Source organism: Lissotriton helveticus, chromosome 6 (assembly GCF_964261635.1).
Source record: "Lissotriton helveticus chromosome 6, aLisHel1.1, whole genome shotgun sequence".
Lineage (NCBI taxonomy): Eukaryota > Metazoa > Chordata > Amphibia > Caudata > Salamandridae > Lissotriton > Lissotriton helveticus.
The window spans coordinates 649,590,720-649,607,315 of NC_136067.1; the positions used below are offsets into that span (position 1 = coordinate 649,590,720).

At 42.5% G+C, this 16,596-nt stretch overlaps 1 protein-coding gene across 1 annotated transcript in view; it reads left to right on the forward strand.

Moving 5' to 3' along the window:
- LOC144762435 (dynein axonemal heavy chain 5-like) overlaps positions 1 to 16,596 on the forward strand; it is a 1,437,549-nt gene that overhangs the window by 745,624 nt on the left and 675,329 nt on the right. The window contains exons 51-53 of the mRNA XM_078647616.1: positions 61 to 281; positions 643 to 650; positions 2,772 to 2,957. Coding sequence (XP_078503742.1) covers positions 61 to 281; positions 643 to 650; positions 2,772 to 2,957 — 415 coding nt within the window. The remainder of the gene's footprint in view (positions 1 to 60; positions 282 to 642; positions 651 to 2,771; positions 2,958 to 16,596) is intronic.

Sequence of the window (16,596 nt, forward strand, 5' to 3'; positions counted from 1 at the left end):
TGTATATTCATGTGTATAGTGATAGTCATCATCCTTAACGTTTTATGCATGTCTCCAAAGATTGCGGTGGACAAAAACTGTAACCTGTTCCTGACGGTCCACTGGCAGCCTGGTTTTAAGCAACTCCCCAGCGATGTGCGTGCCCTCTTCCGGACAGTTTCCCTGTGTGTTCCTGACCATACCATCCTACTGAGAGGGAAGCTCACCAGCCTGGGCTTTAAAAGTCCCAAAACCATCGCCAAGCGCCTTCAGCTCATTGCGGAGCTTGTCAAGGAGCAGCTGTTAGTATTTATAAATGTAACCGGGCTTGTCAGGAGTGCCGTGCCATTGTCTCAAAACAACTGTTTATAACATGTTTTAACTGTCAGTAAGTCAGTCAGTCAGTCAGAATATCTTTATTCGACTCAATTAAAAGTCATACAAAGAATTTAAAAACTATTTCATATAGGAATTTAGATACATTTCATACATGTTAAGATTTGACAATAAAACCATTTACATTCAAACAAATCTAGGCGTACAAAGATTAAAAAAGGAGTAACAATGGGTCTAATGGGAATGTTTTTTCATCCTAGCTGCGGCTACCAAGAAATTAGCTATACAAAAAGTAATACGTATGTTGGTTAATGATTGTAAAAAAAGCAGAGCCGGTCTCACTTGTATAATACCAGCCTCCTTCAAAACTGGTACCAGATATTTTTTCCTTGGCTCTACATAAAACCGACAAAACATAGCAAAATGCATAGTATCTTGGGGTGAGAAATGATCACAGATGCATGGTAAGGCTAGTTCCGGTTTTTCCCATGTTTTAAAAGTGCCTAAATAAAAATGTAACTGATTGAACCTAAACTTAGTTAAAAGAAACCTATGGAATGGGATTGTGACAAAACCAAGGTAGGGTGCTAAAGAAAATGAGTTGACAAGTAAATAATGACCCCTCACTGATGGTTTCACTAATTCCCTTTCCTCACGGAAACTGTGAAAAAGAAAGCGGGTGAATGATGAGCGCACAAGCAAGAGACTGACTGAGTGTGGATGTAGGCTGCAAGCTAAGTTGTGCATAGGGGATGCTAAGGTTTATCTCTCTTTCTTTTTTTAAAGGTCCTCTTTGCAGAATGGTTCCTCCCACCCATCTTTAATTTGCTTTTTCTGTTTCTAACACATTGTTTTAATAAAGAATGGTGATTTTGCAGTTATCACAGACGTGCAACTGTTTTTGTGCCACTCAAAAAGGGTGTAATTTGTGTTATTTGTATTTTTGCTTTTTCCATTGTTTTGGAGATTTGTACGTAAACTTAATCCCATGCACTACAATTATAACATCTGCTCTTCATTTGTGAAGATACTGGAAGATCCTGCAGCAAGTGTGTTCTCTTGCTGCAGATTTGGATTGATGAGCCGTTGATAAAAGGAAAGTAGAAAAAACTGGGTTGGACCTGCATATTGCATGCATTGAACAAAGATTGATTGTGACTGTAGTCAGAGAGCAATCCAGCATGGACCAATGCATAATCTAAGGAGGGGATGAATTGAGAACACCAAATCGTCACTACTTAGACTCATCTCATATATCACATTGAAAGAGCAGCCGGAGAAGGAAATGCAATTTTTTGTTGTAAACCATCTCCATTTGACAACATTTTGGAAGGAGTATACAATAAATAGAACTTTTCAAATATTTAAGGGATAAAGTAACCCCTGCCTTGTATTATAAGGATATTGCAAGACACCAAGGAGTTCCATATTCATATAGAGGCTGAGGCTGAGTTTATGTACATGGTTATGGAACTCTGACATGACTTACAATATCCTCATCATGTAAACCAGGGGCTACTTTAGCCCATATAATATATGCTCAAACAATCACCCTTCCCACAAACCATTTAAAACCTTGGTATACATTTATTTCTTATGAAAGAGCAAACATGAAAAATAAAAATAAAGCCTCTAGTACAAAAGCACACACATCCAAAACCTGTTAGATATTTGTGGCAAACAGATATTAAAAACAGTTCAATACAGGTATTTATTTTTCTTAAATAAAAAAAACTGCTGTAGCTGTTCTCTATTTAAGGAATGTAAAAAAGAAACATTCTCTCTGCTTGTCATTGTAGGCTATTAAAATAAAGAAGGAGAAAAAAAGCTACATTCCGTTTTTGTTGCTTTAAACAGCTGTTACAATTTTGATCCTTTCCCTTTGGCTGCTGGCTCTGGCAGTAGGCATTGTGACATCAGAACTCAACGGTAATAACTTATAATAGTCAAGTTCTGATGTCAATTCTTTATTGTTGGCGACTTGGTGCATCACAAGTAGCCGATTATAAAGAAATCGTAGACTGCTGTTTATATAGGGATTACAGAATCCTATCTACTATACCGAGATATCTAGAGACACTGGGGAGCTGATCTGGGGCTAAATCTGTAGAATGTACTTTATATTAAAGATATGTATTAGCTAGAACTAAGATACAACAATCAGAACTACACATGCAAAATTGACAGTTAATGGCTATATGCTCTAGTATGAAACTGAGCCCTGATGAATGACTTGTCATTATTTGTTTTGTAGTAGCTGGACAGCCATTAGCAGGTGTAAAAAGCATGGGAGAGAATATACTTTATTACATATCGCATTAAACATATCCCTTTGGTAGAGGATATATGTTTGTTGTATCTCAAGAAGTATGCTGTGAAGATGGGGATTAAAATGTATGATAGAACCAGGTAAATATAAACCTTAGAACTGAAATTTGTTATTATTCCTAGACCAGAGAAATGTCATAATCACTTCAGCTTCCAGTCATTCCTTGGTGTGATTCAGAGAGCTGCCCAAAAGAGGGAAAGTGAAAAAGCAAGCAACAACCAATCAAACCGCCTGGATGCCCTAAATGATGGGGGGAGAACATCCAGGTCCAGCAGCATCACGTCTGTGCAGCAAAACATACCCTATGGCGCAAGTAAGTGTATATATATATGTGTGTGTGTGTGTGTGTGTGTGTGTGTGAGCATGTGTGTGTGTGTGTCTGGCACAATATCAAACATCTGACTTAGTTGTGACCCACAGTTGAAGAACTTCTCAATACCAATATATCCTTATCTCCAAAGTATAAAACAACAAAAGACAACAGTCATTAAAGGTCTTAAAAATGTTATTGACTGCCATTAATACCTTACTATTAGAAACGGTGCATTTAAACAGAAATTGAGTTTAGAAACTGGCAGTATGCATCTTCTTTGGCTCCCACAATTCCTATAGAACTTAGTGGCATTCTGCATAATGTGTTAAGAATTGTGGCCAATTCAGGAGGCAGCCCTAAGTGAGACATGAACAGGATGCACGTACCTTGGGAGATAGTGCACTCCACTGTAGCACACCAGCATGGACGCCTGCCACCAACCTGGACTTTCTGTCAGTTAGACAACTCCTACCCAAGTTCAATGTGCCTACTTTTCAATGGAATGGAAAATAGATAACTGAAGAACAGCATTCAATTCAAAATAAACATTTAAAATGATGTTTTTTAAAACTGCTTAAATCAGTGTGCCAGCTGGTCCTCAAGCAGCCAAGCCCTGCCTATTGGTCTACACAAGACAGTGTGACAATTTGAAAACCATACCATCAGCAGCATACACATGAATGGAGGAGGCAAAAATAGCATTCACGTCTCATAGATAGATGAATCGTAATTCAAAATATCATTTCTGCACCTAAGTTGAACTTAGGTCTGCAAATAGCATGTTTTAAGGTTGTGTATTCATGTTGTGGATTCACAAAATAACTTTACTCTTGTAAAGTGATTTACTTACATATGATAGTACACCAATGAAATAATATTACTAGCCTATTCTGTTTTAGGTTTAAACCTATATCAACTGATAAAACCTTACTAAACGGGAAGCAGCCCTCATCAGTGTAAACATATAAACACTGATAAACACCTGCACAACCGCAAACTAAAATGTTGTTCAAAGAAAGGAAAGTGCGAGAGAATGAGTAATTTATACTTCTTTCTATTGGGATCAAAATAATGTAACTTTGTTATGAAACGAAGCAGAAGTAAAGACTGGCCTAAGATTCTTCTGCATGCGTTTTGTTGTTAAAATATTGCTTCTTCTTCCTTTTGTTTTCTCCAGTTTTATGTGCTTGGAATAAAGGTGCAGAGTTAAGGACATGTTTTGGGTCTGATCTGATTATTTTACACACTGTACAGTGTCTAGGAAAATTAAAATCACGTTTGGTCTTTGGGCAGTGTTTAATTCTTTTGCTGATTGGTGAAATGTCTGGCTCATCTTAACCAATATGTTCTATCCCAATAACTCACAGACACCAAATTGTTAAAACCCTTTGCTACATCAGACCCTTTTTCTAACAAGTCAATATTGATAGCAGGTCACTTTCCAAACACTTCAGGCTTTTAATATTCAAAGCAAGGTGAAGTGAAAGCATCCTGCACCATGCACATTAGATACTGGTAAAAACATGACTCAAGACCTTCCATATACCAACAAAACTCACAGCTGAAACTTATCGCATTATATGTGATACCTAAGCTAATCCTGGATTTTTACCCACCTGGACTTTACAGCGTTTTTTTTAGCAGCATATCTGGTCTTTTTAAAGGTCAAGACTGACTGAAAGTGAGATATTTGCCATTGGGACACTTGGCCGCCATGAATGTGCACACAACTGAAGCACCATCTGAATGTAGTCTGGCAAAGAATGCAGAAAAGCATCAAGCTTCCGGTGCCTTAGAATGCAGGGTTACAAACTTTCCGGTGTAATACTAAATTGTAAAGGTTTCACAAGGTACTATACTGTTGGCAGGGTTGACCACCCCTGCAATGTCACAATATTCAATAAGGAGAAGGTGAATCACCCCCAGCAATTTGTGTATTAAAACATTTGAATATAGCACTCAGACTTTTTGAATCCATTAATAGTCTGATACTATCCGTGGTGGACACGTCTGAATGAGTTTCACTAATTCCTGATTAAGGTAGTTATCCAGGATTTTGGGGCAGGTGTCGGCAGAAGTGAGATAGGATGGAAGTTCTTCATATCATCTGAATCAGTGTTAGGTTTATTTTGAAGAGGGATTACAGAATCGAGTATATGCTGTAGAGTTTTGGCAATCAGGTGCCAGCTGCTGAATTTTAGGTGGACAGGGGGCCACTGGGTACCCTGATTTTAGGCTCATGAGATGCTCCTTGGGGTTTCTGCTTAGAAACAGGAGGGAAGACAGAGAGCTTGGAGGGCTTAGGGTAGATGGCCAGTGATTCCATAAAAAAACTGGGTTCAACAGTTGGAGGGAATTCAGAGTAGAGCTTAAGAATTTTGTCTATGAAGTAGGTGGCTACTCTGCCACAAAAATCAGTAAGTCCAGGAATAGACTGCTGAGACAATTTTATGACAACTCTAAAGAGTTCTTTAGAGGTGGTACCTGCCATTCTAATTTTGTCTGGTTAGTAGGTGGTCAATAGCTCATTTATATTGATGAATAAGAACTTATTTCATCAGTAGGGCGGCGATTCAGTTGTCATTTCTGTTCTCTCTGACAAGTTTGCCGCAGATTTTTAAGATTGTTAGTAAACCAGGGCGCGGAAGGTTTGGATCTAGTGTGATAACTACTTCTCACAGGGGCAATAATATCAAGGGTGGCCCCTAATCAGTTTTGTAATCCCTCAGCCGAGAGAAAAGGCAAAGTACCTGCAGGGTTGTAGAGCGCTTGTTCAATGCCTTCTGATGTGATTCTACTCCAGTTTCCACCATGAACTTTCTAAGGGTTAGACAGTCCCAATCCCACTCCCTTGGGCAATAGTACAGGGCAGCTCACATTAAAGGTAACTGTGTAATGATGTTCCCAAATGAGATGGTTGGCTTCATTAAATGTCAGTGCTACAGCACTTGTTTTTGCTCCAGGGAGGACCTGGCTTTGCAGTTTGGAGTGTACTGTTCAAAGAGGGGCAGGGTCAAGACTGATTTGCATATGGCTAGTTCTAAACTGAGGTGGCATGGTGAGCAAAAGAACAATGGATTTAACCCAGATCTCTTGACTGGGGGGTGAATGTTTTGATTTGTTCCGCATTCCATCCATCAATTGTGTGTCTTCTGCTTTCTTGCTCTAAGTGCGCCTTGTATGCTTAGATGTGGGTCCTGGGCTCACTATGCCACTGTATTCAAGCTAGCCTGGCTGATGATGAGTTATACCCCGAAACGGGTCCCAGGATACTTGTTTCTGGTCCAGGGAGGACCTGGCTTGGCAGTTTGGGCTGGACTGTTCCCATGAAGAGCAAGGTCAAGACTGATTTGCATATGGCTGGGTCTAAATTGGGTTGGCATGGTGAGCAAAAGAACAATGGATTTAATCCAGATCTCTTGACTGGGGGTGAATGTTTAGATTTGTTCTGCACTCCGTCCATCAATTGTGAACCTTTTGCTCATTAAATGTCACGGCGGTAGAAAAGAAAAGGTCCGATCTAAAGTGTGCCCCGCTGAATGAGTGGGGGCTTTCACCAACTGAGAAAAACCAAAATTCTGCATAGATTCTGTTTAGGATAAAGAGTCCTTGTTGGATAGGTCTCCTTAATGAAAATTTAAATCGTCAAGTGTGGCAAAATTCTGATCCACCAGAAAGGGCTCTAACACTTTGAGCAAACCTTCAAGGAAATCAGTGCCCTGTCCCGGAAGGCGATAAATTAGAAGCCCTGAGAAAACATGTATTGCAACCCTTTTCAATCTAAAAAACGGCATCTCCGAGACTTCTGACACATGCAGCGTAAGTGCTTCAAAAGTGCAATTAAATGTCCCCTTATAAATGATCGATAGGCTATGTCCTCTGTGACCAAGGTGATTTTGTGAGGATATAGCATTGCCTGATGGAATAATGGTAACCAAATCAGGGTCAAACACCTCCGAAGCCTAGGTTTACATAACAAAAAGGCAGTCAAGATGGCAGGATATAATGAGCTCCTGAATTTCAATGTTGTGTTTGCACACTGAGCGTGTGTTAGGTAATGCACAGATAATTTACGGACAGATAGTAGGTTTAATTTCCCTTTCTTTAGGTTTTCCTATAAAGCAGGGCTGAGGTCGGATGCCTACTGGTAGGTTAAACCTAAAAATACAGCTGGGGCAGCTTAACAGTTTGTCATTGGTTGAGTCAGCCCTCATGCATTTAATATCTTTCCTCGGGGACAGAGCTCCATGGGCTGCATCCTAGAGTAACCCACTAAGGTGGTTGTTGGGTAACCTAAGCTGGAACTGCAAGCATCCCTGACACTGTCCAGGTGCAAATGGGCGGACTTGCCTTAGGTGCGCCTGCAGCATGCCAGTGGCTTGTCCGCACTGTCATATGTCCTAAATAGGTGAGGCTGGCCAGGAAACTAGCCCGCCAACCTCGCAAGTTGGCGCCTGAATCAGAGCAGCTAGGAAGTGAGGAAAACAGAGTGCTCTTTCCAAACAATCAGCCAGAGGCTGCAATGAACCAAAGGGCATGTGGTGTAGTTCCTATATTCCCAATTGGCTCTGCGCATTGGAATAATATATCCAATAGATTTGACGTATGACTGAGGTCAACTAGGTCTCTATCGAATATACTAAACTTAATTTTGTGTGTGCCAGCTAACTCAGAGGTCACTAGAAACTTTCTCGAATACACAAGAAGGGATTAGTTTTCGACAACCGCATAAATATGACAACTTTGTTTCCCAAGAATAAGAATATATCTCTCAGAGTCGCGGAAACAATAGATAAGTATTTCACTCAGTCAATCGTCCATGCTTTGTTTCTACAGAGTTGCAGAGAAATAGAGAGACTGGCGTTTTCAATAAAAGGTTTATTGAACAGTCTTCTTTCTCATGCAAGAGAGGTGAACTGCTACAATTGTTATGCAGACTGCAAAGTATAATGCGTACAGCGTAAACAGTAATATGAAATAATACTGTAAGAGCATTGTATGGTTTCTAAGCTATATAAAAATACATACATAAATATACAGACTTAAATACTCAACTGGTGCTTCTAAAATACGCCTACCCCAATGTACCTAACCTAAGTCTAGTACGCGGGAAGAAGTAAGTATTGTGTAGCATAGGTTTTAGTTTTCTTTGCCAAGGATCTACCAAAGGTTTCTCTAGGTTCTAATCAGCTCCATACCTTAGTTAGAATGAAGGAGGTCTGGTATCTCAGTCTCGGGACTCCATTTTCCAACGCCCCGCAAGTGAAGCCGGAAACATTGGAGCTGGATTCTTGGCAGGCGAAAGGGCAGCTTCCTGATCAGTGCGTTAGCTGGAGAGTCGGCTTCCTTTGGCACTTGCTGTAGCGAGCTGCGTCGGGCAAGTAGGTCTGCAGACTGCTCAGAACCACCGTAGTCTACTATAGCAAGTGAAGGTATATTTATACCTTGAAGGTGTTTAGGAATGCCATAGTTTGACGTAAAGTCGGGCATATCAGTATCAGTTCTGTCCCAAGCTATACCACCAGGTATAGGAATGGCTGTGATGTTCACTGATGACAAGTCTCTTTGTTCATGATTTGTGTGGCTTGAGGAGTAAGTTGATGTTTTTACTTGCTGTGTCCTTTTTAACATGTCTTCCATTTATCAGCATTCCCAAAGTTATTACAAGAGTCAACCACAGTAGCAGAAAAAGTACACCCAACACAATCCAAAGTTCAATCCATGGTCAAACCAGATAAGTGTTTTCCAGGTGATGAAAAAGTTTAGTTGCTTGTTCTTTGAAAGTCCTTTTTACTGGTGTTGTTTCAGGTTCGCTGGGAACCTCGAAAAACGTATCAAAGTTAATGAAATAGCCAGAGGCAGTTCTGTCAATTGAAGGGATTGCATCAGGATTAGTTGAAATCGCTGGAACCACTTGATCACTCATTACATTTGTATAGTCAGATGCTATTTCATTATAGACAGGCGTTTCTTGACGAACTGTTATTTGGATCCCAAGAGGTACAAGCTCCATGGCTTTATTGCATAGTCCTTCATTTCGCACTGCAGATTCTTCAAAGGTGATGAGTCTCTCAGTTTGAACCTCTTGGATAGTAGCCAGATGCGGGCGTCTGCTACATCTTTGGAGTCCACTTGACCTACTGCTTATGATCGGCCACATGATGTGGTTTGACCAAGTCAATGGACACAAACCTGTTCTCCTTTTTACCAGCAAGCGGCGGCAGTATTACTGTTCTTGATCCGTGGATGGCTAGGACAGGTACTGGTTGTCTGTAAGAAGGCCCAAATTCCTTCTTGTCCGCGATCTTTTCTCTGACTAGATCCCCAATCTTTGCTGGGATGGATGGTTTCCCTTCAGTGGTCGTTGGCTTCAGGAACACGTTACTTTGGCTTTTATTTATTTCATTTAAGTCCTGCAAAACAGCCAAACGATCTTTGATATCAAAGGGTTTTTGTTCTACCACTGAAGTGTGACAATCGAGGTCCGGCACAATCATTCTAGTTCCAAAAAGATTTCATATGGAGTGATTCCCCCTAGAAAACTTCTTCTATCAGATTGTTAAGACTACGTTGGACACTTAATAGATGTTTGACCCACCCGTCACCCGAGCCTAATACCCTAGCTGTTATAGATTGCTTTATGTCCCGTTTTGTTCTCTCCACTACCGAATTTCCCTCAGGATGGAATGGACTAGAATACCGCAATGCAATGCCCAGATTGGCCATGGCCTCCTTGTAAGCTTTTAAGCTAAACGCAGGACCCTGGTCAGAATGTAGTGTGCCGACTGCATATGTGCCGATAAAGACTCGCAAATCTTTTATAACAGTTCGAGCGTCAGCCGAGCGCCACATCCAAATAAATCTTGAACACGAATCCACTGCGACCATGATATACGTATAGTTGCCATCCCTCTGTAAGTGACCGCAGTGGTCCAGTAAACGCAAGCTAATGGTTTATCTGAAATTAACAGGGGTGTCTGTGCAGGACGTTTCACTGTAGAGACTTTCATCTTTTGGCAGATTTCGCATTCCAAAACATAGTTTCTGGTCTGTTTCCTCATGCGCGGCCACCAGTATCTTTGTTTTAATAATGACACTGTGGCGGAAACACCTGCGTGTGCAGAGGCAAGCCTTTCATGTGCTGCTAAAATTAGTCCTAATCTATGTTCCATGTTTGGAATTACTCTATCCCCCTCTCCAGGGATTCGAGCAAACAGAACATTATTTGCATCAGTTATGTATGAGTATTTGAGTGGAAAGCTTTTTGGTAATGTTTTACCACTGTCTTTGCTTGAAGCACTGACAGCTTGCATTATTTCGCCGTGTATTTTCGTTTGTGAACGAGTGATTGCAGCTACGGAAGCCGTTTGCATAGCTGCCTTCACGGCTTCATCAGCCAATGAATTCCCTGCAACGTGAACGCCATCACGCTGATGACTCAGTGTATGTATCACGTGAGTCTTTTGTAGTTCTTGTCGTAACTGAACTACTTGTTCCCAAAGCAACTTATACTTGATTGTGCCACCTTTTGCATCTTTGTAATCCAGTTTTGCAAGTATTTATTGTAAGATTGAACGCAGTAATAGTAATCGCACACTATAAGTGTGGGGAATTCGCGATCAGTAATTTTCAAGCGCCATCTTGAATGCTTGTAGTTCAGCTCACTGAGCTGTACAATCCCCTAGAGATTGAGTTTTAGTTACCATAGGTCGGAATTTGCCAACTCGCCAGCAACCTTTAACGAACGTGCACGCAGCACTATAAGCTTGTTTACCCCCAATAGCGGGCTGTGCTGATCCGTCAGTATAAATTATACATTCATACTGCTCTAGAGGCAGAATTTCAGTAGGCGGAGGACATTCTTGTTCGTATTGTAGAAATTCTTGTGTTTTCAAATAGGGGTAAAAAAGTATTCAACGTCTGTTGCAGCAAGAGAATTAACCCATTGTATCCATCTCGTATGTAACGCTTTTGCATTAGGAATGCTCGCTTTTGTCACTGCCTCTAAGGCAGGTACAAGAGTAATGACTATGATGCGCTTACCCTGTGCAAGGGCTCTCTTTTTTGCTACTGCAGTTTGAACCGCTGTCAGAATTTTTTCTGTTGAGGTGAATTTCATTTCTGCTTGTGTGTACAAGTGTGATTTGTAAGCTATTGGTCCTTTTTCTCCTTCGTTGAAGGTTAAGTACGTGAATCTGCATTGTCCTGGAATGATTCGTATCACTAGTTTGCATACGTTTACGCGTGCTTGTAAATGTTTTGTTGCTAACATGTCTGGATGCAATGAACGCAAAATTCTCTGTGTTTTTGAGTCCAATTAACTGTTTTGAAATCAGGTTTGAATAATTCGTAGAAAGGGTTAACCCTTTTTGCGTAATTTAGAATGTAAGTTCTTCCAAAGTTCAGGAAACCTAGAATCAACAGTAAGTTTTTCAGCGTTTTGGAGGTTGAAGCAGCGCACACTTTTCCAGAAAGTTGACTGCCAGGCTTTTGCCTTCACTTGATAACTCGTATCCTAGAAAAAGGAGGTTGAGGTGGGCAATTCTCGATTATTTAAAATTGAATTTATGTCCTTTCTGAGGCATGTCCAAGTTTAATGGTATTCACTCTGTTCAAGTGCCTGTCCAAGTCATCGTCTGTTAGATAGATGTCATCGACATATGATAATGCCTCATCATCATAGGTTTGTAGTAACTCTGTTACTCTCGCTGAAAATAACCCAGGACTATTCTTGAATCCCTGAGGGAGATGACAGAAGTGACGCTGTTTCCCCATAATTGAGAAAGGGGTCAAATGCCTACTTTCAGGGGCAATGTTTTGACAGAAGAAACCGTTAGAAATATCTAATGTAGTTTTATATTTTTTACGCACAATGTTATTCATTAGTCCTGCACTAGATGATATGTATTGTCTGGTTTGGAGACAGGAAACAAAGGATTGTTCATGGACGAGGTGCATGTTTCAATCGCCCCTTGGTACTCAAGTTGATCTAAGATCTCCCTGACCTATTTTTTAGCTTCCTGCTTAATTGGATACTGCCATTGCGCAGTTGGTTGATTTTTTTATTGGATTTTATGGTGAGGAGAATCCTCATCCCATCCTACGTGATTTTTTGTATAATGCAGGAGCCTGGGCAACTGCCCATTTCCTGGCATAAGTATATTTTAAATGAATCGGAATATGATTGGAGAAGGCTGGCATAATGATGTCTTCGCCATGTGGGCACTCCCTGACAAATTGTGGTGGCCAGTCTTATTCAGCTAGAAGAATGTCATAACCCTGAGAGAGTCGCTCCCAATAGAGTGCTCTTATTTTTCTAGTTATGTCCCCCTCCATCCGGAGTGTTACTTTATATAACTTGTGTGGGACACTAACCCTGGTATCTGCAGTTTCAACTTGGATGTACTCATTCAAGGCCACTGTCTCCAGATGATCCTTCAAGATCTTGCAAGCTATGGTGACTTCTGCTGCGCTGTCCAACATCGTTTGAACCCATTCTCCGTTCTTGAGTTGTGTCCTCAAGATCCTCGGCATGTCTGATTTTTAGACCTGCTACCTTCTTCTTGGTGAATAGAGTTTTCTTATTTTTCAGAACGTGTTGATCGTCTTTGGACTTCACGCATTCTTCTTTGTTTTCTGACCGTCCTCTTCTTTTGGATTTCTGTGACGAAGTCTGAAAGGTACCAGAGGAACGTGAATCAGTATCTTGATATCTATAAGGTTTTCTCAAATTATCCCTATTCCAGGGATTATACCTCCTTTCAGAGGGCTCCTTTTGAGAACGCTTCTCTTTAGAAGTTTGTTTAGTGTTCTTCCACTTCTTTTTAGGAGTAGTAGGAGTGTTTTTAATAAAGACCTTTTAACTGTGTAATTCTACTAATCTTTGTATATTACTTAGTAATTCATTGTCTGACTTTGCTCCAATGTCAGGATCAGGTCTGTAGTTGGCTAAAGCTAGCCACGTTTCTCCTGGTCTACCTAGTGGACCGAGCTTGGTAGTGTGATTTATATGTTTTAGGTTGCCTTTAAATCAGAGCGCATGCTCTTGGTAAGTTAGTGGAATTTCAATATCCTCGAAAGGAATGTATTCCTCTGGTGGTTCATCTTCCTTGTAGAAGTGAAACACTTTAGGTACTGGATTTGCTTCAGGGAAGATAATCCATGAATAGAATACCTCTGTCTGATGATATTCATGTGCCTCTATCACACAGATTACCCTACCACCTCTTGATGATAGGCCATTTCTTATAAGTTTTATAGTGATGGCTTTCCTTAAATTTTCAGGAATGCTTACAGCATCCTCGTCGGCTTCATTAAAGCCTGTGAAGTTTAAAGCAGCTATGGCTGCATCTGCCGCAGCTCCACCGGTTGGGGTGTTGTCGCCCTTAATCAACATTGTTTAATGAAAGTTGCAGAGCAAGTTTCAAGGAAACAAAGATAAGGTGCACTATATTTTGAAACACTGTATCCTTCAACGTTGAAAACACCAAAAACCAATACATAGGATTTTCGTCCTACTCGGTTATGGCGGATATTTTACCCTTTTACCCACTCCAGAAGTCTATTCGAGTATTTTACGGGAAAAAGGGGTCTCAGAGAAAAGCACGACTGAGTTACTTTAGTATCTAGCGTTAAATTAGTGCCTTACCAAACATTGGGCACCATGTAGTGTAGTTCCTATATTCCCAATAGGCTCTACGCATTGGAATATTATATCCTATAGATTTGACGTAGGACTGAGGTCAACTAGGTCTCTATCGAATATACTAAATTTAATTGTGTGTGTGCCAGCTAACTCAGAGGTCACTAGAAACTTTCTCGAATACACAAGAAGGGATTAGTTTCTAACAACCGCATAAACATGACAACTTTGTTTCCCAAAAATTAGAATATAACTCTTAGAGTCTCGGAAACAATAGATAAGTATTTCACATAGTCAATCGTGCATGCTTCGTTTCTACAGAGTTGCAGAGAAATAGAGAGACGGGCGTTTTCAATAAAAGGTTTATGGAACAGTCTTCTTTCTCATGCAAGAGAGGTGAACTGCTACAATCGTTATGCAGACTGTAAAGTATAATGTGTACAGCGTAAACAGTAATATGAAATAATGCTGTAAGAGCATTGTATGGTTTCTAAGCCATATAAAAATACATACATAAATATACAGGCTAAAATACTCAACAGGTGCTTCTAAAATATGCCTACCCTAATGTACCTAACCTAAGTCTAGTACGCGGGAAGAAGTAAGTATTGTGTAGTATAGATTTTAGTTTTCTTTTTTTTTTCACAACAACATTTTTATTTTTATTGATCAGGTAAAGCATGTATGCAGTTCTCCACAGTCAGGAGGGCCTGCCAAATGTCAACATTAGTATATGCAGCACAGAAACCCAATCAAGGAAACAGCCCCGCGTAACCCCCCCTGCCTCCCACATCCACCCAATGACTCACCCACCCACCCCTTATCCCCCCTAACCCTGTGCACGTGATCTCAATAAGCCTCCAATAATGTCAGTGTCCAGCCAGGAGACTCGTGCCTCCTCAGGCCTACGCTCCATCTTCCACATCTAGACCACCATCAGGTTCCACTGGAGATACCAGAGCTAGACCCCGATACTCCGCCCACCGCTTCCAAATTTTGTAATGTTTCCGGGGGCATCCTCTGGCCTCAAACACAGGGTGCTCTAGTCCCATAAAATAGTCCATCCCTGTTTTCCATGCGTTCAATGGGGGGGGGCACGATCACTCTTCCATGCTTGTGCCAAATCCCGTTTTGCCACGATAAGACCAAACAATAAGAGGTGGCGCTTGTAGGCATTCCCCCCCACGCCCTCCAGTACATGTAAAAAGCCCAACCGAGGAGTACGGGGAAGACCCCACCCCAGCACCTCCAACAAACAGCCCCACACACCCCTCCAGAATCTGGTCAGGCCAACACACGACCATACAGTATGCAGCAAGGTACCCATCTTAGCTCCGCATCGCAAACACTCCGGGGATCCAATCAAGCCTGCTTTCCACAGTCGCTCCCTCGTGTAATAGGCCCTATGCAAATCTTTAAATTGGACTAACCTGAGACGCACCGCGATAGCAGTCCCTCGCGGGGACTCCAAGGCCTCCCTCAATCATCCTCATCTAGGGGTCCAACGTCTCCTTCCCAGGCTACCTTTAATGCGCTTAGAGTAGAGGAACAATGAATGACAAGGGTTTGATAAATACGTGACACCTTCTTGTCTCCAAGATCACCCATGAAAACCTTCGCTTCCAGGGGGCTGAACTCCGGTAGCGACTCCAGACCCACCAAGCTGGGCTCAAGCGCGTGGCGGAACTGCAGGTATTTGAAAAATTGGGTATTGGGCATATGGAACTCGTCTCTCAGCTCCTGGAACGATTTGAGGGCTACTCTGGACACAACATCTCCCAGCGAAGAGATCCCTATAGAATCCCATCCGCCAAACCCTGCCAGCGAGGCCAACGCGGGGAGCTGGCCATTTCTCCACAGAGGAGTCTCCGCCGTCAATCTGCCCCACCAGCCCATGCGGCGCAGCGCCTGTCGCCATATCACAAAAACCACTTGTGTGGCACGAGGCAACTGCCTCCGCAGTCTGGCTGAATACAAGAGCGTATGCAATGTATTGACCCCCATCAATGAGCGCTCTAAGGCATATGCCAGATCTCCCCTATCTCCGTACCACCATTCGTTCAACACTAACAAGTGGGAGGCTTGGTAGTACGACAGCACGTCGGACGTTGCAAGGCCACCACAGTAGGTGGACAGGAAGCAAGTACGCAGCGCCACTCTGGCTGCACCTCCCGCCCACAAGAAGCGTCCCAGCACGGAATTAACTTGCCGGAACCACTGGGGTGCGACCAGATGCGAATGGTTCTGCAGCTGATACAAAAGGCGCGGGAGTGCAACCATTTTAAAGATCGCAGACCTACCATAGATAGTAAGGGGCATGCGGGACCACGTTCTAATGTCCGACTGGATCCTTTCCCAAACCGGCATCACGTTGCGCTCCCAAGAGATCGCCACAGACTCAGACAGGAACACACCAAGATACAGCAGGCCTCCAGCCGCTACCTGTAGGGCTGACGCCCAGGAGCCCGCATACGCCCCGTCACCCAACACCCACAGGGTGGATTTACGAGGGTTAAGATAAAGACCCGATACCTCGCCAAATACGCGCATAATTTCCAATACCCGAGGGCCCGATCTATCTAAGTCCGTGAGGAAAAAGAGAATGTCATCCGCATAGAGTGCAATCCTATCCGTGAGTCCCCCGCCCCACCGAAAGCCTCGCAACTGTGCGTCGATTCGTACCCAGGAGGCCAGGGGCTCCATAACCAGCGCAAATAGATACGGAGATAGCGGGCAGCCCTGGCGGGTCCCCCGACCAATTGGAAACCTCTCGGAGACCGCCCCGGCAACTCGCACGGACGCCGTGATGTCGGTGTATAGCAGCTTGAGATATGAAATAAAAACCGGGCCCAGGTTAAGATGGGGCAGGAGCGCAAACAGGTAGGTCCAACTCACAGAGTCAAATGCCCTATCAATATCCGCCACCTGTAGGGCTGCCCTCTCTCCCGTGGCCCCCATCGCGTCCACCGCCGTCTGTGCCCGCCGAATATTGTGTCG